The sequence below is a fragment of the Crocuta crocuta genome, unplaced genomic scaffold, assembly GCF_008692635.1.
Source record: "Crocuta crocuta isolate KB4526 unplaced genomic scaffold, BGI_CrCroc_1.0 scaffold186, whole genome shotgun sequence".
Classification (NCBI taxonomy): domain Eukaryota; kingdom Metazoa; phylum Chordata; class Mammalia; order Carnivora; family Hyaenidae; genus Crocuta; species Crocuta crocuta.
Window position 1 is genome coordinate 7,078,012 of NW_027551569.1, and position 23,903 is coordinate 7,101,914.

The 23,903-nt window shown below is 52.8% G+C and overlaps 1 protein-coding gene across 1 annotated transcript in view; it reads left to right on the forward strand.

The window, feature by feature from the left end:
- LTBP2 (latent transforming growth factor beta binding protein 2) overlaps positions 1-23,601 on the forward strand; it is a 105,764-nt gene extending 82,163 nt beyond the window's left edge. The window contains 20 exon segments of the mRNA XM_077750763.1: positions 223-351; positions 4,948-5,067; positions 10,172-10,291; positions 11,360-11,482; positions 11,707-11,832; positions 12,208-12,333; positions 13,054-13,176; positions 13,272-13,397; positions 13,793-13,915; positions 14,603-14,734; positions 15,036-15,161; positions 15,734-15,877; positions 16,722-16,913; positions 17,034-17,117; positions 17,794-17,922; positions 18,237-18,374; positions 18,460-18,627; positions 18,902-19,183; positions 20,153-20,302; positions 20,754-23,601. Coding sequence (XP_077606889.1) covers positions 223-351; positions 4,948-5,067; positions 10,172-10,291; positions 11,360-11,482; positions 11,707-11,832; positions 12,208-12,333; positions 13,054-13,176; positions 13,272-13,397; positions 13,793-13,915; positions 14,603-14,734; positions 15,036-15,161; positions 15,734-15,877; positions 16,722-16,913; positions 17,034-17,117; positions 17,794-17,922; positions 18,237-18,374; positions 18,460-18,627; positions 18,902-19,183; positions 20,153-20,302; positions 20,754-20,899 — 2,807 coding nt within the window. The 3' untranslated portion in view covers positions 20,900-23,601.
- The last annotated feature ends 302 nt before the right edge of the window (positions 23,602-23,903 follow it).

A 23,903-nucleotide genomic window follows, 5' to 3' on the forward strand; every position in this document is an offset into this window, starting at 1 on the left:
AGGAAGTGCTGGGCCACTGGCCCAGGCCCTTGGTGCGTGAGTGGGCCCTGTGGGCGGACTGTGACTCCAGCCTTAGAGATTCTGCTTCTGCCTGGCTTCCTCTGCTCCCTCAGCCCCTCCTCAACCACAGCACCATCCCCTGTCCAGCTCCTAGCATGGGCAGGTTGCTGGCAGGTACCCAAAGAAAGGTCTCCCTGACCTCCCTCCCCACCTTCCTCCCAGATGACAACGAGTGCCTGAGGGACCCCTGTGCGGGAAGAGGGCGCTGTGTCAACCGAGTGGGCTCCTATTCCTGCTTCTGCTACCCTGGCTACACGCTGGCCACCTCGGGGGCCACACAGGAATGCCAAGGTAAGCCAAGGCAATACTCTCCCCTAGAGAGTACTGAGGTAGAAGAGGATCCAGGCGTTCACAGCACCCAGCCACTGCTCTGCAGTGTGTGGAGCATGGGAGCTGTGAGAACAGAAACAGGGCAGTGACCTGGCCCTGGGAGGAAGCCGACCCCTACGCTGAGACCAGAAGGGGAGTTTCAGAATGGAAAGACCGCATTCACAAAGGCCCCAAGGAGGTGTGGCTGGAGCCAAGAGTGTGAGGGGTCTGGGGACATGGGCTGGAGATGAGAACTAAAGTCTGGTTCCCCAAATTCTGAATGATGAGGAGCCACTTTCATTTTGGGTAAGGAGGGAGGCACATGAAAACACCGGCTGGGACTCCTGGCACAGCGGGGAGCAGGCTTTGCAAGAGGAGCGCGGGTCTTCAGCAGCTCAGGGAGCTGGCAAGTGTTTGCGTTTCCCTGGGAAGGCCTAGCCCCCCACACGGGGCCCCTGGGCAGAGAGGCTTCCAACACAAACCCCTGACTATCCAGCATTTGTGCTGCAACGCAAAACTCCTGTGCATACGTTTTTATGAATGAGCTCACAGAGAATATGATGAGGCACTTTCCAGGCCGGGCCTTACGATGCATAACCCAGCTGGAACACTTCACTGGAGAACTCTTCCTGGGGCCCGCGTTGCTGGTTCTGGCCGGGGCAGCCCAGCAGTCACCCACTGTCTGGCCCTGGAGGCCAGGAGGCTGTGTATCCTGACCTTACCAGGGACCCCAGGTTCTAGTCCCCCAAAGATCTGGTCTACAGAGACCAAGCCCATCTGGGTCCCCTCGCCTGATATGAGGGAAAGGGAGGAGGGGAGAACATTCAGCTAACTTAATCAGGGTGGGGGAATGACACGTGACCCTCATTCACACCACGTGTGAGCACCCGCGTGCCGGCTACCACGTGAGCTCTGGGATACTACGAAGAGTACAGCGTGTGCGTGGGGTGCTGCGGGGTCCAGATGAGGAAGCAGCTGGCTCTGCGTGGCAGAATGGAGGCAGGTTTCGCTGAAGGAGTGTTGGAACTGAGGCGGAATGGTCCTAGCTACCATTTCACGAGCACTTCCTGTCTGCTCACACTGTCCTAAGCACTTAATCGTATGAAGCTCATCTTCCCAACTCCATTGGGTAGAAATCCTTACCCCATTTCATAGTTAAGCAAACTGAGGCTCAGGGAGGTGAGTTGAAATACCCAGGGCCCTCGTACCTAGTGGTGGCAGAGCTAGAAACAGAATCAAAGTCATTCTGGCCCCAAAGCATGGTTCGCTTCCAACAACATGCACGGCGAAGGAATGGGGATAGCAGGGAGTATTCCAGAGAAAGGGGATCATTTCTGCAGAGGGCAGAGTAGTCACCAAGCCTGGCAGGCTCTGGGAATAATGATAAATCCAGTGTGACTGGGAACGTGTGGTCTGTGGAGGAAGTGGCGGAGCTGGGGCCAGTTTGGGAAGTCTTGAGTGCCAGGCTGAAGGGTTTGGACCCCATCCTGAAGGCAGTGGGTGGCCAGTAGAGGTTTACAAGCAGAAGGTGGCAATGCATTCGGCTGGGTCTCAGGGAGGTGACTCAGCAGCACTGGCAGGTGTAGGTCAGAGGCACTGCTCTCCACAGGCCCAGCCTGCGGCACCGGCCGGGGACAGGCAGGCCTGGTGCAGGAAATGGTGTCACAGTCAAGGATGTCTCTGCCAGCCCCAGCAGCTGGGGAGGGAGNTGGCCGCTGCAGGAAATGGTGTCACAGTCAAGGATGTCTCTGCCAGCCCCAGCAGCTGGGGAGGGAGCTCAAGGTCAGCTTCAGTGCTTCACCCAGTGGGGCTTGGCTGTCCCTTGATGGGTCCTTATTCAGGATAACATCCACTTTCTAAATCCTGCCAATCTTATAAAGCAACATCTCATTATTAAATTATGTATGAATTATTGCATTAACTTATACAATGAATTAATATAAATTATAACAATTTCTAGAATTAAAATTAATATAATTGTTATACATTGTTTGGATATTAAATAATTTTTATATTTTATTTATCTATTTTGAGAGCGGGAGAGAGCAGGGGAAGCACAGAGAGAGACAGGGTCCCAAGCAGGCTCCACACTGCCAGCAAGGGCCTGATGCAAGGCTCAAACTCACAAACCCTGAGATCGTGACCTGAGCTGAGATCAAGAGTCAGACGCTCAACCAACTGAGCTACCCAGGTGCTCCTAAGTATTTTTTAAAACATTTACTTTACAGGGCGCCTGGGTGGCTCATTCAGTTAAGCATCCAACTTCGGCTCAGTTCATGATTTTATGGTTCATGAATTCAGCCCCACGTCGGACTCTGTGCTGTCAGAACAGAGCCTGCTTCAGATCCTCTGTCTCTCTCTCTCCCTGCACCCCCCAGCTGGTTCTCTCTCTCTCTCAAATAAACAAAACTTTAAAAACAACATTTACTTTACTAATAAATATGAGCATCTCTTCATACATTAGCCTTGGGGTTTCTGATCTGAAAATTGCTTGTTCCTATTTTTCTGCTCAGTTTTCCAGTGGCTGCTCTTTGGGAGTTCCTTATATACTCCAGATTCTTGCCTGGGTTTAGATATTGCAAGTCTCTCATTTCATCCTCTGTCCGTTAACCTTATCCACCTGTCCTTTTTAACAGTCATCTGTAATTCTAACATATTGAAATTCACCTTTTGGCCTTATTTTTTATGCTTTTAGGGCTTTATTTAAGAAGCCCTTCCCCATCCCAAGGCCACAAAGATATACTTGCATGCTTTCTTTCATAAAGTTAGTTTCACCTTTTATAGTATGTTTTAAAATTTGTTTAATGTTTTATTTCTGAGAGAGAGAGAGAGACAGCGTGAGCAGGGGAGGGTCAGAGAGGGAGGGAGACACAGAATCCGAAGCAGGCTCCAGGCTCTGAGCTGTCTGTCAGCACAGAGCCCGACACGGGGCTCGAACCCATGAACCGCAAGATGATGACCTGAGCCAAAGTCGGACGCTTAACCGACTGAGCCACCCGGTCTGTGGGCTCTTCATCAAGTACCCACGTGTGGCTCTGCCTCTGGGTTCTCTATCCTCTTTCACTGGGATCCCAGCTTCTCAAAGTGAGGACGAGTTATCTGAGAAATGCCCTTAGAGTTATTACAGTGCAGGGTCCAGTACTGCGAGGGTAGAATTCCTGGATGTGGGCCTGGGGGTGTGAGTTTTACCCCTTCTGCCAATGATGCCGCTGGGCACTACAGTGTTATAGAGTACCACCCAGAGGAAAACACTGTCTGTAAACAAATGATTAGTATTTCATTCATGCAACAGGCATTATTTGGGGTTCTGTGCTGGACATTAGGGACATTGGGATAATAAGAGACATTCTCAGCAGTAAGGGGGAAAAGCAAGTAAATGAACAGTCACTACTTGGCTGCGTCCTAAGGGAACCCTGGGAAGGGACATATGGGGTGGAGGGGAGAGGTCAGCCTCACGTGAGAGATGAGTAGGAGGCAGCCAAGCTGGTGGGCAGGAAGCCACTCTGGGCAGGCCAGCAGGACATGCCCGAGCTCAGGAGTAGGCTGAGGCTCGGAGGCAGGCACCAAACAAGGAGAAGCAGACAAGGACCAGATCATGAAAGATCACACATGTCAGGCCTCGGAGATCAGATTTTATATGGTAGATTTAATGCTAGAATAATAATAGCTAACATTTCTTCAGTGCTTTCCCTTTGTCAGGCAGGCGCTGTGCTGGACCCTTCACTCGGATTATCTCATTTGATCTGCCTAGGGACCCCCATGAAGTGTTTGAACCAGCGCTGGGGATTGGGGGACGGGAGGTGGGGAGGGGGCAAAGGTAAATCCTCCATTGATTTGACTGTGGGGACAAGGAATAGGGAGGGGCCGGAGCAACCTCGAGTGGATCAATTGAACCAGTGGGGGTAGGACGCTGCTGACCATTGAGGCCAAGAAAGATACTCCAAGTGGAGACATTTGTATGAACAAAGGCTTGGTGGCAGACCGGTGGGGATCAGCAAACACAGCAAGGCTGGGGCCAAGTGGCAGAGGCCTTGTGAGCCATACTGAAGCAGCAGGGAACCCCAAGGGGGATTTAAGCAGGGGAGTCACATGACCAGGGTCAGGCTTTTGAGCCACCTTGGGACACCAGTATGCTTTGGGACAGTGGAATAAACCACTTCAGTAGATCCATGGCTGCCTAAGATGCTATCTCTCTGGCTGCTTAATCCCTAACCTGTAAGAACACCCTTAAGGACTCCAGCATCAGACCTTCAGAGGGTGCCCTGGGGCTAGAAGGGGGCTTTACTGGTCCCTTCAGATCATGCCATGTGGACTGTCATCTGTCCTCAAGACCAGCCTTTACCTCAGGGTGAGAAGACAGCTTTGAGAGTTCCCAAAGATACTCTCAAAGGGCCCTCAGAATTTGCAGGGGCCTGAGCTAGATCAGTCTCAGACCTGGCATAAGAGCCTCCCACCAATCATGGCTGCAGCAAGGATGCTTTTCCTGCCTGGCCCTCAGCATGGGCAACTTGTCCTGGGCCTCTGAAGGGATGGCCCAGGACCCCTGCACTAACCCAGGACTTTCCTGTGTGTTCACAGACATAGATGAGTGTGAGCAGCCAGGGGTGTGCAGCGGGGGACGATGCACCAACACTGAGGGTTCATACCACTGCCAGTGTGACCAGGGCTACATCATGGTCAGGAAGGGACACTGTCAAGGTAAGAAATGGGATATGGGAGGGCTGCTGGCCGCCCTACCATCTCTTGGTCCCTCCCCAGGGCCCCCCACAGCAGGGGAGCACAGCAACTTTATATGCATGAGACCCTGGGAATATCCCTCTGTACACCTCTTCCCCTTGCCTGAGTCACACTACTCCCCTATATGACAGAGGAGAAACCGGTCTGTCTGGGAGGTGTTTGTGGCCTCATCCATGACCTAGTTGCTACAGCTTCTTGGGCTGCGAGCTCCTTGGGGCTGGACCTGATAAATGTCCCGCATTGGACAAATGTAAGCAAATGCTAGCTGAATGAGTGAATGAAGAATGATTGATGGATCCCCAACCCTTGCTGCCTTTCCCAGGCCCTGCCAAGAGGTGGCTGTGACACTGCCAATTAGTCTCCCCACAGACCGGCTTGAAGCTGCCACTATCACGCCAGCTCTTGGCAACTTCCCATTACCACCTCCTTGCCAGGCTGGGGAGGGCAAATGCTTGAAAGAGACCTGGGTTATGTGTTAAGACTGGTGGAGACAGGAATAAATGAGGGTAAATCAGGGCTCTCTCTGGAAAGAAATCCTGTCCTGGATCTGAGGTTAGGGCCAGACACCTCTCAGCCTCCAGGCTCTTCCTGGCAAGGACTTGCCTGATTGTACAGGGTCCTGGAGGTGAGGGAAGAGCTTGTGAAGGGAGGGTGTGCCTTCCCAATGCCATTAGCAGGGAAGCTAGGTCCGGAGTCCTAGAAGGTCCTACTTAGCAAAGGGGAGAGGTGGCTGGGGGTGTAGGACAGACAACTCTCTATCTGCACCCCCAGGGTGTCATGTTCTCATCTCAATGCCTCCCTCTTGGTGATTTCCCTTTCATACTCTGGCCTACACATGACCAAAGCCAGAATGCTCTCTCTTGTCCTCATAAGGATGATAGAGTCAGACAGCCTGGCATTTTCCAGGAGAATGGAGAGTTGATGGGGGCCTACTATGTGCCAGGAGGTGTCCTCGTACTTGACAGATTACCTCTTTCAAGCATCAAAACATTACATTTTTTAAAATGTTTTAATGTTTTTTTTTTTATTTTTGAAAGAGAGAGAGAGAGAATGCAAGCAGGGGAGGTACAGAGAGAGACGGAGACACAGAATGTGAGGCAGGGTCCAGGCTCCAAGCTGTCAGCACAGAGCCCAACACAGAGCTCGAACCCATGAACCATTAGATCATGACCTGAGCCAAAGTCAGACACTTAACCGACGGAACCACCCAGGTGCCCCAGACAACATTACAAATTTGACATTAGACTTTATCAAAAAGAAAAGCAAACCCAAAGGAGATGAACCAAGAAAATTCCAGGACATTAAAAAAGATCGTATTTATACACACCAGTCCATGTTAAGGGCAGAGGCTCTGTAGAGACAGGCCTGGGTTTGGCTCTTGTCTTGACATCTTAAAATGGAAACCATAAGCCCATCTCAGAGGTTCTTGTGAGGACCAAGTAAGCTAATATACACAACAAGACCTTCAGTGAATAGGGGGGAATGTTTCTATCTGAAGGCCCCATTCTTTTTCACCTCTAGACCCCCTTACACCACAGTCCACACCTCCACGTTGTCCCCTTCCCTTCTGGAGGAAAAGTTCGAGACACACCTCGGCTGGGAGGTCAGGCTGAGTTCCTGGCCCAGGGCAGACATTCAGTCTGCTGAAAGAAAGGCTGATGTAGCCTGCACACTTCTCCAGGTTTCCATCAGTAACCACAGACCCAGCCGTCACCCTGGGAGCCCAGTCAATTTCCGCCTCCCCGCCCTTTCTTCTCACTCCAACTGAGAAACCACTCTCTCCACTTACATTCAGTGTCTCTGGTGGAAGGCCTGAGAGCTCTGGACAGCGGCCCATCCAAAGTTTCAATGGCATTTCCGTCATGCCAGAAACTCTGGGTTCCCACGGAAAGGGGTTGGATCCCCTTGCAGATTCCAGAGCTTTGCTGTGCCCCCAACCACCTTCCAGGTCTCCTGAGCTTCTGGCCCCTGACTGAGCACCCTCCCCTCCCACCCTGTGCTCTCACAAGGAATGGGGATGGGCACCTTACAGTTCCCCACGCAAAGAACGAAGCCCTGGTTAGGGAAGACCCAGGATCCTCCCAGTGTACAGGCAAGTTGGCAAGCTGGTCCCTGGGGTGCCTGTTTCCCTGGGGCCTCTGGGGTCTCTTCAGAACCTCATACCAATAATGTATGAAGTTTCGGTCATGTGGGCTCATTCTTTGGTCAGCAACATTGGTTGAGTACCAGCCTTGTCCCAGCCATGGGCTAGGAATATAACAATGAGACCAATAGCTCCTGTCCCCAGCTACCCCGGTATTAGAACTCAGCAAAATATACAATAATTTTAGATTTAAATTCAAACCCTAGACTAGGGAGAAAAAAATCTAGCTCTAGTCCACATACCAAGGGGTTGGTGGAACAGCTTCAAGATATCTGGTGACATTAGAGCCTTTGCCCTTAACACGGACTGGTCAGAAGTAAAATCTACTTCATCCGGAATCTTTATCTGGCTCCTTTCGATGGGCTTGGCAGATGGCTCTGTTACATGCACTCCCATTTGGGAGAGGCTTTCCTTGGTTCCTGGGGTGACTAAGGGCTGCTTTGATCTTCTGTCTTCCCTCTTACATTGCTGACAGACCTCCCACATACAATAATCACTGGCTGAGGCTCTGATCTGAGGAAGGAAGCCAGCAGTGGTGTGCCGGGATAGACTACGTTGTGCTGCATTAACAAGCGACCCCAGGCTTCATGACTTAGAACACAGCAAGGTTGACATCCGATCAATGCTACGTGTCCATCATGGGTCAGCTAGGGATCCTGCCTCATGTTTCTTCCCTCTAGAACTAGCCTAAAGGAATAGCCAGCCTCTTGAATGTGGCCAGTCTTCATGGAAGAAAGGAAGAGTTGCTCACAATTATGCCTTGGTCCATAAATTATAGCACATCATAGCTCATCAGACAGCACTAGTGCCCTAGTCCGACCCAAAGAACCAAGAGGTATGGGACGCCTGGGTGACTCAGCCAGTCAAGCATCTGACTCTTGATTTCAGCTCAAGTCATGATCTCACAGTTTGTGAGTTCAAGCCCCATGTCAGGCTCTGCACTGATGGCACAGGGCCTGCTTGGGATTCTTTCTCTCCCTCTCTCTCTCTCTCTGCCCCTCTCCCACTTACATTGTATGCATGCTCTCTCTCTCTCAAAATAAATAAACTTAAAGAGAGAAAGAACCAGGAGGCACAAGCCTACTCTGGCCCAGCAGGGGGAAAGCTGGACTATTTAGTAAACAGGGTCAGTACCAAGAGTCTCCTGGTGCCCAGCATAGGACACTTTGTGCAACACCTCCACAGATGTGCCCAGAAGGTTTGGGGAAGGAGAGACATCAGGGCTGTTTTCTCCTGGTAAATCTAATCTCCTTCTTACACTACCTGATCCCTGTAGGAGAGATCCAAAGATTTCATTTTTCCTCAGTGTGGTCTTAAAAAAGGGTCCTCACCTCTCTCTTTATCTCCTGAAGCAATGATTGCTTATCATTCCCAATGGCTTTGCCCATCCTTCTTCTGGTACCTCAGCTAAGGTCCCCAGAGCATGGTGTTGGCAACTTTCTCCTGAGGGGCCAAAGTTGGTGGTCCTAGATGCTTCAGTCCTCCTCTTCTGTCTCATTCTCTCCATCTCTGTCTTTTCAGAAACCCTTAGAATAGGTTAGCCCAGTGTCACCACAACCCAACCAGCGGCTCTTAGCTACCCTCTTTCTAGAGATGAACCTCATCTCAGTGTCCTCAAGATTGCCTCGGGGTCTGGGTATTTCCTTGCAGATACCCACCTGAATAACTACCTGCCCTCTCTATACCTTCCTCTTCTGGGCCCTCAGGGTGAAGTTTTGGCCTTGAGAGGGCCCGGGTGCCCTGGGACAGAGGGCTTTGATGTGGCCTGACTTCTGCAGACCAAACAACCTCAGAGGAGAATCATTTTCACTCTCCACCTCAGGGCCCGTATCCTGTTCTGTCACAGCAGCTGCTGGCTTTCGTCCCTTTGCAGAAAGCCTGTGTTCTGACCCTTGGCCCGGCCGCCTGCATTTCCTCCATGGGTGCTGAGCAGGTCTTCCTCTTGGGCAGTCGAGCTTCTGAATCTGCACAAGCTGGTGGACTTCCTCCAGGAGAATGACACTACCCATTTGGGAACAGTAAATCCTCTTGTTTCCTCTGGAGCTCAGTCAGTCTGTCTGTCACAAATAGTGACTGGCAGCCTCCAAATTGAGCCGGAGGCACATAGTGTCTTCCTGCAGTCCTGACCCAGAGTGTAATCCCTGTGTTATGACCTCCCTAAGTCAGCCCAAGTCCCCTGTGTGCCTTGAATTCTGGATATGCCAGGTTGTATCAGGAAGAACCCTGCCTGCAGTTCCCGGGAGCAAGATCTCTGTCCTCCTCCTTGCTGCCCAGGCTCATCCTTTCTGACTCTCCCCCGGATCTCAGCAGGGTGGCTGCTGGGAGCCCTACATGGTTCTCACCTGGAACAAAAGTCTCTGCAGCCAAGAAGCCTTGCCAGCCTCCACTCTTGACTCTGCATCAGCCTCAGGGCTGGTCTGTGGCACATCCAAGATTGGGGGTCATCCTCAGTCCTCATTTCCTGGTGCAGGGAAGCCCATTTTGCCATCATTGCCCAGCTGGCGGTCTATTCTGGGCTCTCTGGGACCTGCTGTACTAAGCATGTACAACCCAGTAACGTAAAGGAACAGGATTCCCCAAGGCAGATAGGAAGGCCCTTCCCAAAAGTCCAGCTTATGAAGTAGAGCTCTCCCACCCTCCCAGAGCTGTGGTGACCACAGCCTCTTGCCCCACCCAGGGAGTCTCCCTTTCTAAAGTTCTTCTGTCTCTCTCTCTTGTCCAGGACAGTGGGTGGGAGGTGAGCTGGGAACACCAGACAGCACTCACTTTTTCCTAGTTTCCATCTGTACAGAAACTGGCATCCCTCCCTCTCCCCCATCTGCCTCCCCCACCAAGGGCAGGGTCAAGGATTTGCTTCCTCACAGATCTACCCATGTGCTGCAGTTCCCAGGGATGACCAAGGGAGGGGATGTTATTTTGCAGATATCAATGAATGCCGTCACCCTGGCACCTGCCCCGATGGGAGATGCGTCAACTCCCCCGGCTCCTACACTTGCCTAGCCTGTGAGGAGGGCTACCGGGGCCAGAGCGGGAGCTGTGTAGGTGAGGGCTGCTCACCAAGGCAGGAAGAGGGCTGTTTGGCCTTGGGACCTCTGGTTGAGCCCACACACAGGGAGGGAAGCAGATGGGCAGGGGGAAGTGGCTTGGAGGCAATTGTCTTCCATAACCTGGCTGGGTTCCCACATGATGTTGGGCATGAGATGGGTGTGCTTCAATTACTGGTGCTCTGCCCTCTGAATCAGCTTGGGTGGAGGCCTCTTGGTTCCTTGTCCATAGCTATCCAGGAGCTACAGCCCAAGGTTCCAAAAGCTTCTGTGGCTGGATCCTACAGGATAGAGTTGCCAAGAATCTTAGGAAAAGGCTGACTCTGGTGGTGTGAGCAGGCAGCCGAGTCCTTCTATGGCCCCTAGGGAGGAGGGTCTTCTGCTTTTCTGCATCTCAATAGCAATATCTAAACAGGAACACCTAACTCAACAGTGGGTGCTCTGCTCCCTACAGAGGGGGGTACATGTCAGGTGTAGGAAGAGTGTTCTTTCCCATCAGTCCTATCAGGAAGAAAGGCCCAGGGTTCAGAATGCCTGGAGGGACTAAACTGAATAAATACCTTGAGGCTCTGGAGAGGGCAGGCATTTCCCAGGCCCGAGAGACTCCAGTCAGCCACCCAGGCATAGACTGGCTTCTCTCTGCATTGCCCACTCACCTATTGCAGCTGATTGTTGGGCTGGGAATGTGGAATCCCACCAGTTTGGTTGGCAAATAGGAGGTCAGAAAGGTCCAGATCCACTGTAAGGGGAGCCAAGGGTCTTGGACTTTTCATTCCAGATGTCCTCAGACGGGCCAAACCAGCCCCAGTGCTGGGGAACCTGGCCTCCTTTCCTAGGACATGCACAGTGCTATGTGTTACCAGATAGAGCTGCAGTGGGCTCAGGTGGGAAGGGCACCCTGCCCTAAACTAGGTGGGTGGGGCCAGGAGCAGGAACAACCTCATGGCCTCCCCAGGGTGGCCATGCTGACTTCCTGGCCTCATAACTGAGATGCCCTAAGCCTGACAGTGGGGGCCACATGAAGGAGAGGAGGCCAGGCTGCCATCTTGGACTTCTCTTCCAACAGATGTAAATGAGTGTCTGACCCCTGGGGTCTGCGCCCATGGAAAGTGCATCAACCTGGAGGGCTCCTTTAGATGCTCTTGTGAGCTGGGCTACGAGGTCACCTCGGATGAGAAGGGCTGCCAAGGTACATGGATGCTGAAGCGCCCTTCCTCCCTGCAAACCCTACAGCTCCTTCCCTCTGCACACCCACCCCTCATCCAGCCCTGGTCCCACATCCCTGACCATCCGATGCAACCACACATCCTGCCACCACCCGTCCTTCCCCCTCCCCCTGCCCACCTGTAGTTCCGTCTGTCCTGGCATGTCTGTCCTGCAGAGTCCCACACAGAACCCAATGGCCTGTTTCAGATGTCGACGAGTGTGCCAGCCGGGCCTCCTGCCCCATGGGCCTCTGCCTCAACACCGAGGGTTCCTTCACCTGCTCGGCCTGCGAGAGCGGGTACTGGGTGAATGAAGATGGCACTGCCTGCGAAGGTAAACCTAGGGAGGGGCTGGCAGAGGGGGATCAAGAATATAGGCCTTCTTACCCCCCAAAGAACACTCCATTTGTCCCCCAGCTTTGAGCTGATGCTGGGGGTCTCCAGACTAGACTAGAGGACCCTATGAATGGACTTGGCCCCAAGGAGAGCATCTCTTGTCATCATCCCCAAGGTTGGAGGTGAGGACAGGAGGAAAAAAAGGGAGTCGCAGAGACAGGAGGGAAGCTGATAGTAGAGCTGCTTCCAGAGCATTCTGGGGAGAGGCTGCCAGGGCTGCCCTATAGGCCATGTGTGTGGGGAGCTTCCTGCCTTGACAGGTAGAGGGAGCTCTCCCAGGCCCACAGGGTGACTGGCTGGCTGTCTGCCCCAGACCTGGACGAGTGTGCCTTTCCGGGAGTCTGCCCCTCAGGAGTCTGCACCAACACTGCCGGCTCCTTCTCCTGCAGGGACTGTGAGGATGGTTACCGGCCCAACCCCCTGGGCCACACCTGTGAAGGTGAGCACTCCCTTCCCCCACCACCATGAGGGAGGGAGCACAGATGGGGTGCAGGAGACTAACTCACCACCCTTAGAGAAGGGAGTGACCAGACACAGCAGGGATTGCTTGCAGGCCAGGGGCCCCTCTGTCTACCTTGGACTGGCTAGCTGAGGACACCTACTCTCACCCTTCCCTCGTCAGGAGCTGGGAAGGCAATTCCAAATCTGGTTCTAGTGGGCCAATGAGCCACTGGATCACGGGCTTCAGGGGAGTTTGTTCCACATGAAGCTTCGTGGGTTCTTTGTAAGGGTGGAAGCTGGGACCGTATTTTGGAAAATATCAGCCTGTACCAGGCACTCTGTAGGCCTACTTAAAGAACCTGGTTCCTGGTACCTTCTTAGGGTCTCTGTATGTTTCCTTCACTTGTTTTACCACTGCTTCTCAGAAAAACTAAGCCGTCGCAGCCACGGTAAGGTAGTGGATTTGGCCACCGTAGGCCAAGGTTGCTGGGAGAGGCCAAGTGTCCCCGGGGTTGCTGTGTGGGCAGCTGGAGAGGCCCAGCCAGAGGCTGCTGGGCTAGGGCAGAGCTGGAGGGAGCTGCAGGCACACTGCTCCCCCAAGGATCCCTCGCCGGCTCCTCCTAGCTGTGCTTTTTTTTTTTTAAATATTTTTTATTTATTTCTGAGAGAGAGAGCGAGTGAGCAGGGNGGCTGCCTTCCACCTTGTGTGACCCTGCAGATGTGGATGAGTGTGAAGACTTCCAGAGCAGCTGCCTGGGAGGCGAGTGCAAGAACACGGCTGGCTCCTATCAGTGCCTCTGTCCCGCAGGCTTCCAGCTGGCCAATGGCACCGTGTGTGAGGGTGAGTGGCTCTGGATCCCCAGCAGGAACGTGGACAATGAGTGTGGGGGCGAGGGGGCAACATGCCTGGGAGACACCACACCTACCTTCTTGCAGATGTGGACGAGTGCGTGGGAGAGGAGTACTGTGCGCCCCATGGCGAGTGCCTCAACAGCCATGGGTCCTTCTTCTGTCTCTGTGCCCCAGGCTTCACCAGCGCAGAGGGGGGCACCAGCTGCCAGGGTGAGAAGCCAGCTTAGCCATGTCCACTTTCCAGCAGCAGGGGGCGCTGGAGGCTATGTCTAGACTAGAAATAAAGTGCTCCTGGCCCCACCCAGGGATGGGAGGTGGGAGGCTGAGAGAGGGAGCCAGGTTTCAAGAAGGCACTCAACAGGGCCTCTCCATGTTATCTATGACAGACATGTGCCATCTGAACCCTTTGGCTGTCACCTTGCTGTCCTTGGTAGTGCCCCAGTTCTGGGGCTCCTCCCCCAGCCTGGCCTCTGGCCTCCAGCTCCCGACTCTTCCTCAGATCTTCTAGCTCTTCCCTAACCTGAGGCACTCTCTGGCTCTCCTTTGGACTACTTAGGGCCCCAGAGACCCATGGCTGGGTCTGCTGACAGATGTCTCTATTCTAGATGTGGACGAATGTGCAGTCACAGACCGGTGTCTGGGAGGACACTGTGTCAACACCGAGGGCTCCTTCAACTGTCTGTGTGAGACAGGCTTCCAGCCCTCCCCAGAGAGTGGGGAATGTGAGGGTAAGGTCTCCAGGGGGCAGTGGACAGGGCTCTGCCCACATCTGCCCACCTCTACCCCTGCCTGGTCCTCAGCTCCCTGGGACCAGAATCTGCAGCTTGCAGAAAGCAGAGCACTTTCCACAGGGTAATCATGCAACGGAGAATGTGTTTATTGAGCGTCTGCTGACTCCGGGCATATCCACGGATGACAAAATGAAGACCATCATGAGCCTTGTGCTAGCAGAGCACACAATCTAGTTTTTAAAGCCAAACTGATCCAATAGGCATTTATTAAACGTCTGCTAGGTTCAATGTCTTTTGCTAGGGCAAAGTAGACAGTTGTGGACAATCTTCAAATTGCAAGGGAGACAGATATGAAGACAATCTTCTGCAGCACGCTTTGGTGAAGATTGTATATAAAGAGGCATAAACTACTCTGCCATAGGGAGAAGGGGGTGAAGGAAAAAATATATTACAGAAGCCTACGCACTCGGTGCTTTCCTAAACAGCATAGAATTGTCTTCCTAGATGCTCATCCCTACTGGGTCAGGAGAAATGATCCTGAACTTAAGGTTTGGAGTTGAGCACAGTAATCTGGGACAGATCAAGGACCCCAAAGGTTGTGGAGCATGACCTTGTAATGCCAAAAAGGTGGGGCCAAAGCAGTAACCTGCCCCCTTCTGCCCCCTCTCTTGGCTCTCGGGACAGATATTGACGAGTGTAAGGACTACGGAGATTCGGTGTGTGAGGGCAGGAGGTGTGAGAACAGCCCTGGCTCCTACCGCTGTGTCCTGGGCTGCCAGCCTGGCTTTCACCTGGCTCCGACCGGAGACTGCATCGGTGAGTAGGAATGGGGAGTCGGAGGCAGGGGGGCTGAGGGCTCCTATCTTTCACGTATCCAGCTGGAAATTGCTTTCTACTGAGGACACTGTTTCTGCAGTTTTGAAGTTTGCTGTTTGAAGTCTGCATATTTTCCAAAGAGCAGGGCTTACACAAAAACTGAAGAGGAACGTTAATGTTAGAGTGTTCTTGTCCTGTGTTTAAGAAGTCACTTTTTATGGACATTGGTGTCAATAGACCAAGTATTCTCAGCAAACAGAGCAAGAGTGCACCCTACACCCTAGTCCCCACTGTCCCACAGACATAGACGAGTGTGCCAACGACACCATGTGTGGGAGCCACGGCTTCTGTGACAACACTGACGGCTCCTTCCGCTGCCTCTGTGACCAGGGCTTCGAGACTTCGGCCTCCGGCTGGGAATGTGTTGGTGAGAAGCCTGCAGGCTAGCCAGCCTCGAGGCCAGGGAAGGGGAGGCCCTTGGGCCAATCTCCACACTTTGACTGTCCTGGATAGAGGCCCTAGGGCCCTCCTCCTGAAATGTTTAAGGTCACACGACTCCATAATAGGTCCTCACAGAGTGGGCAAGGAAGGGGGGTTGCAGCTCCACCCTATAGCGGGCAGCGTGACCAGGCTGGTAGGAGAAACGGGACCACGTCCTGGCAGCAGCGGGAGCAAGCATATTAGCGAAGGCGCACCCCCTTCTCCGGAGACCTCAGGGACTCAGGAGGCACATCTGGACAATGTGCACGGAGGGAGGAACCCTTCCTCCGTGTCCATTTAATGACCCTTTCCTGCCACCCTTCTCCTTCTCTCTCCCTTCCCATGTCCTCTGTTCATCTGTTCTTCCTTCCTGCTGGCTCCCTTCTGCTCTTCTCCCAAGACCTAGTCTGTTTCTTTTGCGGGGAAGAGAGGAGGATCTGGCCAGTGGGCTGGAGGCAGAGGGGCAGGGGGCACAGGCTGCGTCTCCTCCACCCACAAGCCTGTCCTCGTGCCTGGCAGACGTGAACGAGTGTGAGCTCATGCTGGCGGTGTGTGGGGCGGCGCTCTGTGAGAATGTGGAGGGCTCCTTCCTGTGCCTCTGTGCCAGTGACCTGGAGGAGTACGACGCTCAAGAGGGGCACTGCCGCCCTCGGGTGGCTGGAGGTGAGCATCCCCCATACTCTACCCCGTTGTCTCGTATAACCACTCTGCGGCCTACAAAGCACTTCCGCTGCTCCAGCTGCTGGGAAGGAGGCTGGGCCGGGCCCGGGGCAGTGTGGGCAAGGGTACCACTTAGGAACGCAGTGCAGCAGGGGAAGGAGTCGAGTGCAACAAATGTCTAGACAAGAGGTGTGTCCGTCCCAGGCCAGGGAATGTCTAGGGGGCTCGGGAAGCCCTGATGCCAACTGAAGGTACCCAAGGATCTCAGATTGAGCCTCACAGGGGCCCCAAGGAGCCCTTTGGTGAGGGAGGCCTTGAAGCTAAGCCTCCCTCTCTCCTGCTCACTCCACCCCTGAGCTGCCGGGTCCAGCCTATCATCCCGGCCTGGACTAGGACTCAGCTGGCCTCCTCTGACTTGGGGAAAAGAAAACAGGACCTGGAACAGGCAAGGTGGGAGGGGCTGGAGTGCAGTATTAGCTGAGGAGTGAGGAGGGCTTCCTGTATGGTTATGCCAAGGACTGAGGGCACTCCCTATGGTGGGGGATGGCAGGGTGGTATACCAGAAAGAACAGGGGCTTGGGGGCCAGAATAACAGGGGTCAATGCCACTTAGTAGCTGGTGGCTGTGGCAAGTCACTTAGTTTTTCTAAGTCTCAACTGCCTCATCTGTAAAAGGGGGTGATAATATAAAGCTGTTGAGAGCATCACACGAGATAAACACAGTAAAAGCGTGTTGTACACTGTGGAGTGCTACTATATAATCAAAACATTTTGAAAATAAATTGAAAGCCTAGGGTGCCCCAGAGAGCCATGGACAGACAATAATAAAGGGTATCCATCACACATAGGTCAGAGTGTTCCTGAGGCCCCACCAGGGGACCACCCCCCAGGCCCCATCCGCATGGAATGCTACTCTGGGCAGAATGACCAGCTGCCCTGCTCCAGCCTTCTGGGCCGCAACACCACACAGGCCGAGTGCTGCTGCACTCAGGGTGCCAGCTGGGGAGACACCTGTGACCTCTGCCCAGCTGAGGACTCAGGTAAGGCCCCTCAGGGTCCTGAACCCTCAGTGTCAGCTCTGCAAGGTGACCCTAAAACAAGGGGAGAGAAGACGGGGGCAGAGCCTTTCTGTCTCTAAGCCTGGATGCCTCCTTGCACAGAGGAATTCAGCGAGATCTGCCCTAGTGGTAAAGGCTACATCCCCGTGGACGGAGCCTGGATGTTTGGACAGACCACGTACACAGGTAACCTCCCTAAAGGCCCTCCTCCCCAGACTCCACTCGCCTGAGCTGGCCCAGCCTGGTCCTCCGGGAGGTCCCCAGGGAAGCTCTGCACAAAGCCCCTGCCTCCCAGGTCCCTTCCCTGGGTCCTGTCCCGGGGCTGACTGCCTGCAGACGTGCAGCTACAAGTTCTGACCTGAGCTCCTACTGCCGGTGTCACCTGTTTCTCTGCTCTCCCGAGGCCAGACCCTCCAGAATGAACTATGACATCTTGACCAACCCAGTCCTAGGGCACAGGGACAGAGTGGGAAGTACAGCTATCCAGAGGCAGCTGCTTATCTGCCTGGCCTCACTTAGAAAACCAGAAACTTCAGGGAACTCACACTCAAAGCGGGTAGCTCTGGAAGGAGCCCTTCTACATCCTAATCCTCAAGCTGAAGAAGGAAATCCTAGAAGTAGCTTTGCTTAAGTGGTAGCTACATGCCTAGCACTATTTAAGCACCTACATGTATTAACCTCTTAATCTTCAGAACAATTCTAAGAGATTAATAGTATCCAGAAATTTTTAAGTAGGAAACTGAGGCAAAGAGAACTTAAGCAGGTTGCCCAAAGTCCACTGACTAGCAACTGGCAGCACCAGGACTCAAACCCATCAAGTCTAGCTCATACCGCTTCTCACCTCAGCTCTGCCCTCCCACAGATGCGGACGAGTGTGTGATGTTCGGGCCCGGTCTCTGTCAGAACGGCCGGTGCCTCAACACGGTGCCTGGCTACATCTGCCTGTGCAATCCTGGCTACCACTACGATGCCATCCACAGGAAGTGTGAAGGTGAGGACACACACCACCCCTCCCCACCCCCGCGCCCAAAGTTGAATGCTCGCCCGGCCCCCACCAGCAAGCCCCATTCTTGCTGGGAGTTCCCACTGCAAAAGGCAGGTGTGAGCTAAGGGTAGCTGGACACCTGTTAGGCATCCCTGTGGAGGGCACCCGCCCCAGACTGGGCTGGGTCAGGGGAGGAGGGGGAAGCAGGGTGCCACTTCTTCAGTATCAGTTACAAGAAAACCCCCTTCCATGAAGACAGTCCATGGGCAGGCCACCTTGGCACTGCCCCACACATCCCTTCTGCCTTTCTGCCACCACAGATCACGACGAGTGCCAGGACATGGTCTGTGAGAACGGTGAGTGTGTGAACACTGAAGGCTCTTTCCACTGCTTCTGCAGCCCCCCGCTCACCCTGGACCTGGGCCAGCAGCGCTGCGTGAACAGCACCGGCGGCACGGGTCAGTAGGTCTGGAGTGGTGGGGCAGCAGGGGTGACTGGGTCTGGGCTGGGAAACTCATGTGCCTCTGTGCGCTGTGCCACCAGAGGACCTGCCTGACCACGACATTCACATGGACGTCTGCTGGAAAAGGGTCACCAATTATGTGTGCAGCCAACCCCTGCATGGGCGCCGCACCACCTACACAGAATGCTGCTGCCAGGATGGCGAGGCCTGGAGCCAGCAGTGTGCCCTGTGCCCCCCCAGGAGCTCTGGTGAGAAGGGTGACCCGTGCCTGCACGGGAGGATAGGCCCCCGGGAAGGGAAGGCCCTCACCTTGGAAGGAGGGATTTAGGAGTAGAGCAATAAGAGTGTGGCCATCTTCCATCCCTATTGTCTGGGGACAAAGCGGGGCAGGGGCACTGTCAGGAACTCCCAGGGGACACCAGTCCCAGCATGCTCCCTCTCCCGGGGAAAGGAGCCTGGGAACTGCACACCAGGCTTTAGCTACCAGGAACCTGGCAGTGTCCTCCCCCTCCTCCCTGACAGAGGTCTACGCTCAGCTGTGCAACGTGGCCCGGATTGAAGCCGAGCGCGAGGCCGGGGTCCACTTCCGGCCAGGCTATGAGTATGGCCCTGGGCCTGAGGACCTACACTACAGCCTCTATGGCCCGGACGGGGCCCCCTTCTACAACTACCTGGGTCCTGAGGACACCATCCCAGAGCCACCGTTCCCCAACACAGCCAGCCGCCCAGGGGACCACATACCAGTTCTTGAGTCCCCGCTGCAGCCCTCAGAACTCCAGCCACACTACGTGGCCAGCCATCCAGGTCTGTGTTGCTGCAAAAATGGGCAAGTGGCAGGCACCAAAATGGTTTCACTTCCATTCCTCCACCTACTAATCACTGCCAGCAGGGTGAGGCCGGTGTGAACACTGGGGGAGGGAAATGACCCAGCCAGCCCTCACAGGTTACTCAAGGGACAACTCCAAATGCCTGGGTCAGACCCGATCAACTCTGATGAACCAAAGAGGTACAGGACAGGACACCATCCCAACCTCAAAAACTTCCCTGTGGGAGTTGAGAGAGCAAGAGGAAGCAGGTACACTCCGGTCTGTTTTTCTCCCTCCACACCACCCACAGGGTGCAGAATAACCTGGTCTACAAGCTCAGAGTTGTGACCTGAAATGTGCATTAAGGATTTCTAGTCACTTTAAAGGCCCACTATGATAACTCAGTTCGTACATGGCACAGACCCCAGCGCATAGGACTGGGTCCTAATGAAGAAGTTAAGCCTGGCACCTGGGCAGTGGATGTGGTGGCTGCCCCAGGAACCGCCACTGCATCAGACAAAGCCTTCATAGGGATCAGGGATACGGTCTTTCACGGGCTTGGTACCTGCTTAAAGAGGAGAGTTAAGCAGATCTCTAAGTTTCGCTTCATGCTGAGTGAGGGTGATCCCCTTTTGCGGCCCTCTCCTCCCCACAAAAAACTGTCTAAAGACTTTAACCACCACCAACCACAAAACCAAAGCTATACAGAGACACCCACCTGCTCGGGAACCCTGGCACTGTGAAAGCAAGGAGTCTCAACCTTCCTGAAGCTGACATTTAAAGTATAGCATGTCTCCGTAATTACTTCTTAAGGGTAGTGCCTTTTGTTTTAGCATCTTTCTGTGAGGGTAAACCCTTTTGAAACCCTGCCCTTAGGATTTCAAAAGGAGCAACCCTTCATAGTGGAGGGTGAGGGTCCCACTGCTAGGCGCAAGGCCTCAACATCCTTCTGACTCCCTCCTACCAGAGCACCAGGCTGGCTTCGAAGGGCTCCAGGCAGAGGAATGCGGCATCCTGAATGGCTGTGAGAACGGCCGCTGTGTGCGAGTGAGGGAGGGCTACACCTGTGACTGCTTCGAGGGCTTCCAGCTGGACATGGCCCACATGGCCTGTGTGGGTAAGTTTTGATCTTGGTGGCAATGCCCAGGGAGCAAGATGGCCCTGATGGCTCCAGGCGGAAAGGTCAGACTGGCCCATGGCTCACTTAGGAATACAAGACTGAACTTGAGAGTGGAAAAACTCACTGCTGCCCCCTAGCGGGGTTGTCTGGAACCAGGCCAAGTGGTGAGAGCACCAAAGGTCTCCTGTTGTGTGAAGAAAGCCCTTTCCAGGGAGGTTCCTAGACAGAAGAAACGCAAGGACAAGAGAGCATGGTCACTGTCCAGGGGCACGGGATGGGTTCACTACCACCTGCTTTGTGTCTCTGAGTTGCTTAGTTTGGAGCACTTACCTCAGCTCCTGGCTGTCACATGTAGGGGTCCACTGCAGGGCAGGGGCCGGGGCCTCATGAGCCCAGGACAGAGGCACCTGTGTTCCCTACAGCTCTCTCTTCCTTCCCTTCCTCTTAGATGTCAATGAGTGTGATGACTTGAACGGGCCTGCTGCACTCTGTGCCCATGGTCACTGCGAGAACACCGAGGGCTCCTACCGCTGCCATTGCTCGCCCGGTTATGTGGCCGAGGCAGGCCCCCCACACTGTACTGCCAAGGAGTAGCAGTGATGGCTCAGTGTGGGCACCTACCTGGAAATGGGCCCTGGCCACAGAGGCAGGGGCCTTGAGGAGGCTTTTGTAGCTGGGAAGACACCATGAAGAAGCAGGCAGAAGACCCTGCAGCCCAGCTTCCAGCCAGCCCCGCCTGCTACTCTCCCAGCTTAGGTTCTGGCTGTGAGCTTGTCACTGACTTCATGCTGCCATGCCCTTGCTTGGCTCAAACACCAACAAATGCTTTAATGCTTCAGCCACTGGCCATGAGGACCAGTCTGCCATCTGTCCTAGCCTTGCTATGGATGCTTACTAAAGGATGGCCCTCATCTACCCCCTCAAGCTGTGCAAACATGCAAGGTCATCTGGCCTCACATTGCAGATAACCTTTCCCAGCCATGATCCACAAACATCCTATTCCACAACTGGGTCAGAGCTTACATTTGCCCAGGGATGGTCCTTCAGTATCTCTTGAGCAGAAAAGGATTGGGGGAAGTTTGGGGAGTGACTCCAAGGCCGCCTCCCCCACACAACCATCACTTCCACTCAGCCAGTCCTGTCTGGGCCAGATTCTGCCACATCTCCATCCCGTAGCAGTTCTGGCCCCAGGGAGGGGCAGAAGATGCGCTCATCTCAGAGGACCAAGACTGACAGCAGCTTGCTGAGTATAAGAGACACGAGTGAAGGGGAACAAGGAGCCTGAGAAAGCGGAAAGGGCAATATGAAAAATATGGGGAGTTGTTAAGAAAGGAGGAGCTAGGCTTTCAACAAGTCTAAAGAAAACGTTCAGTAGCTTTGGGTAAACACTCACCATCTACCCGTGATAGCTCACGTGCACCCCAGCAAGGGCTGCCACAGGACAGGGCGCCCATCTCTGAAGACCTGTATTAAATACCTACTGCTTTTTACAGGAAACAAATCTCTCCTGGGTTCTCCTTTTGTGGACACCAGTTTTGAGGCACTAAAAAATTAAGGGGTCTGTTTTCTAGCTTGTGAGCTACAGTGCAGTCTTCTGTAGGGGAAGCCAGATTTCCAGTGTTTTTTTCTATTCTCAGATGCCCCTGCCATCTTTCTGTCAAAAATGGGATGGCTGGTCTCCCTCTCAGTTTACAAGGAGAGTCCCACTCCAATGTGGGCTGGCTGGGAGTTAAAGACCATGGTGGAATAAAAAGATGTACATCTGGGCTTTTCTGGTTTTTTTATTTCCTATTAAACCAGATTTCTTTACCATGTTGGCTGTCTACATATTAGACATGAGGCTGAGCCTACCCTCTTGCCAGCTCTGCCAATAGCCTATGATTGGGATCCCAAGGGAAAAGGTCCTTTCTTCTGAGACAAGGAAAGCTCTGTCTTTGCATTTGTCTGATGTAAGGCAATGTAGATGAACGTGCCTGAAGACATAGGGATGAATGCTATCTTAATTTTATGTCCTGTCCTAGCGGCTGCTCCGATTGTCAGCCACCCCGTAATAACTTACTGAATGCCTGTTATGTGCCAGACACCACACTGAGAGCTGTAAACAAACTTCATTTAATCATCCAACAATCCTACTTACTACTTTCATCCCTAACTTACAGCTGAGGAAATTGAGACACACATGAGTTTAAACAGCTAGGTCACTCTACTAGCCGTTTTCAGCAAACAAAATATATAGTTCTTACACATGTGAAAATATTCTGGCCTTCATTCATAATAAAAGAAATGGGAATTAAAACCACACGGAGATGCTTTTTACAAATTGTCAGATTGGCAAGGATCAAAACATTTAAGACTCCTAGTTGGCAAGCATCTGATGAAAGAGGCACTCACACACAGCTGACAGGGGCGGAAACTGACACGACTTCTGAAGAGGATAATATGGCAATGTCTTTCAAAATTATAAAAGCTCTTACTTACTCTTTGAATCTTCTAGGAATTTAACCTTCAGATATTTTTCACCAAATGTGAAATGATACATGTCAGAGGTTATTTATTACAGCATTACTTGTAACAGTGAAAGATCAGAAACTATTAGTTGCCATGGAGGCCTAAAAAAGGAAAAAAAAAAAGTGGCTCTAAATGCTTTGATAAGAAACCCAAATCAGACTAAGGGGGAAAAGGTTTTATAACAAAGTATAACATGTGCTGCTATTTATCTAAAGAAAGGGGAAGACAGCTGGGTATCTGCTGACCTCATCCTCGCCACTCTGCCTTACAGCCCACGGTTCAGAGAACTTCTTACCACTGTTCAGTACACCTGCTGGCGCTGTGCCTCCTCTCAACCCTCACCTTCCTGCTTACCCTTCCAGAAAAACCTCATGCACATATATGGATTTCTTTGTATCAGAACACAAAGACCACCCTATGCTTGCTATTCTGCACTTTGCTTTTTTCTATATTTTCACACAAAGAGTCGTCTCACTCTATATTATAATCGTATGCTATTCCACTGAATGTACAAATCATAATTTGTAATCAGTCCCCTATTGACGGATGTTTCCAATCTCTTGCTATTTATAAGTAATGCTGTAATGAATATTCTTATATGTTATTTCACATTATATCTATGGATCATACCTGTAGGGTAAATTCTTAGAAACAACAGTAGTTTGTGGGGAGGGTGACAGGGTAGATGGGTACAGGATTGGGACTTTTCACTGTATCCCCTTTTGTGTCTTTTTGAATTTTGTACCATGTGTATTACTTTTCAAAAAAATAAAATATTTTTAAATACAGCTGCTGGCCATAGACCACTTAAATGCTCCCTTCTTCATGTATTTATCGGACAATTAAAGCCACATAATTATTTCAAAACTGTTTAAAGCAAACTTCCTTCAAACAGCCCTGCAGCATTTCTATGGAGAAATGGAAAACAGGGATTTTAAAAAAGCAACCTATAAACACCAATGCTAGATACCTAGAAAAGTAGAGGAGTTTCCTGCCTTTGAGACAAACATCCAAAATCGTAATTCTGTTGCACTGGACAGTGTCAGGTCCTGCCCACTACCAGCGGCATGATACCTGCTCCTGGCCAGCA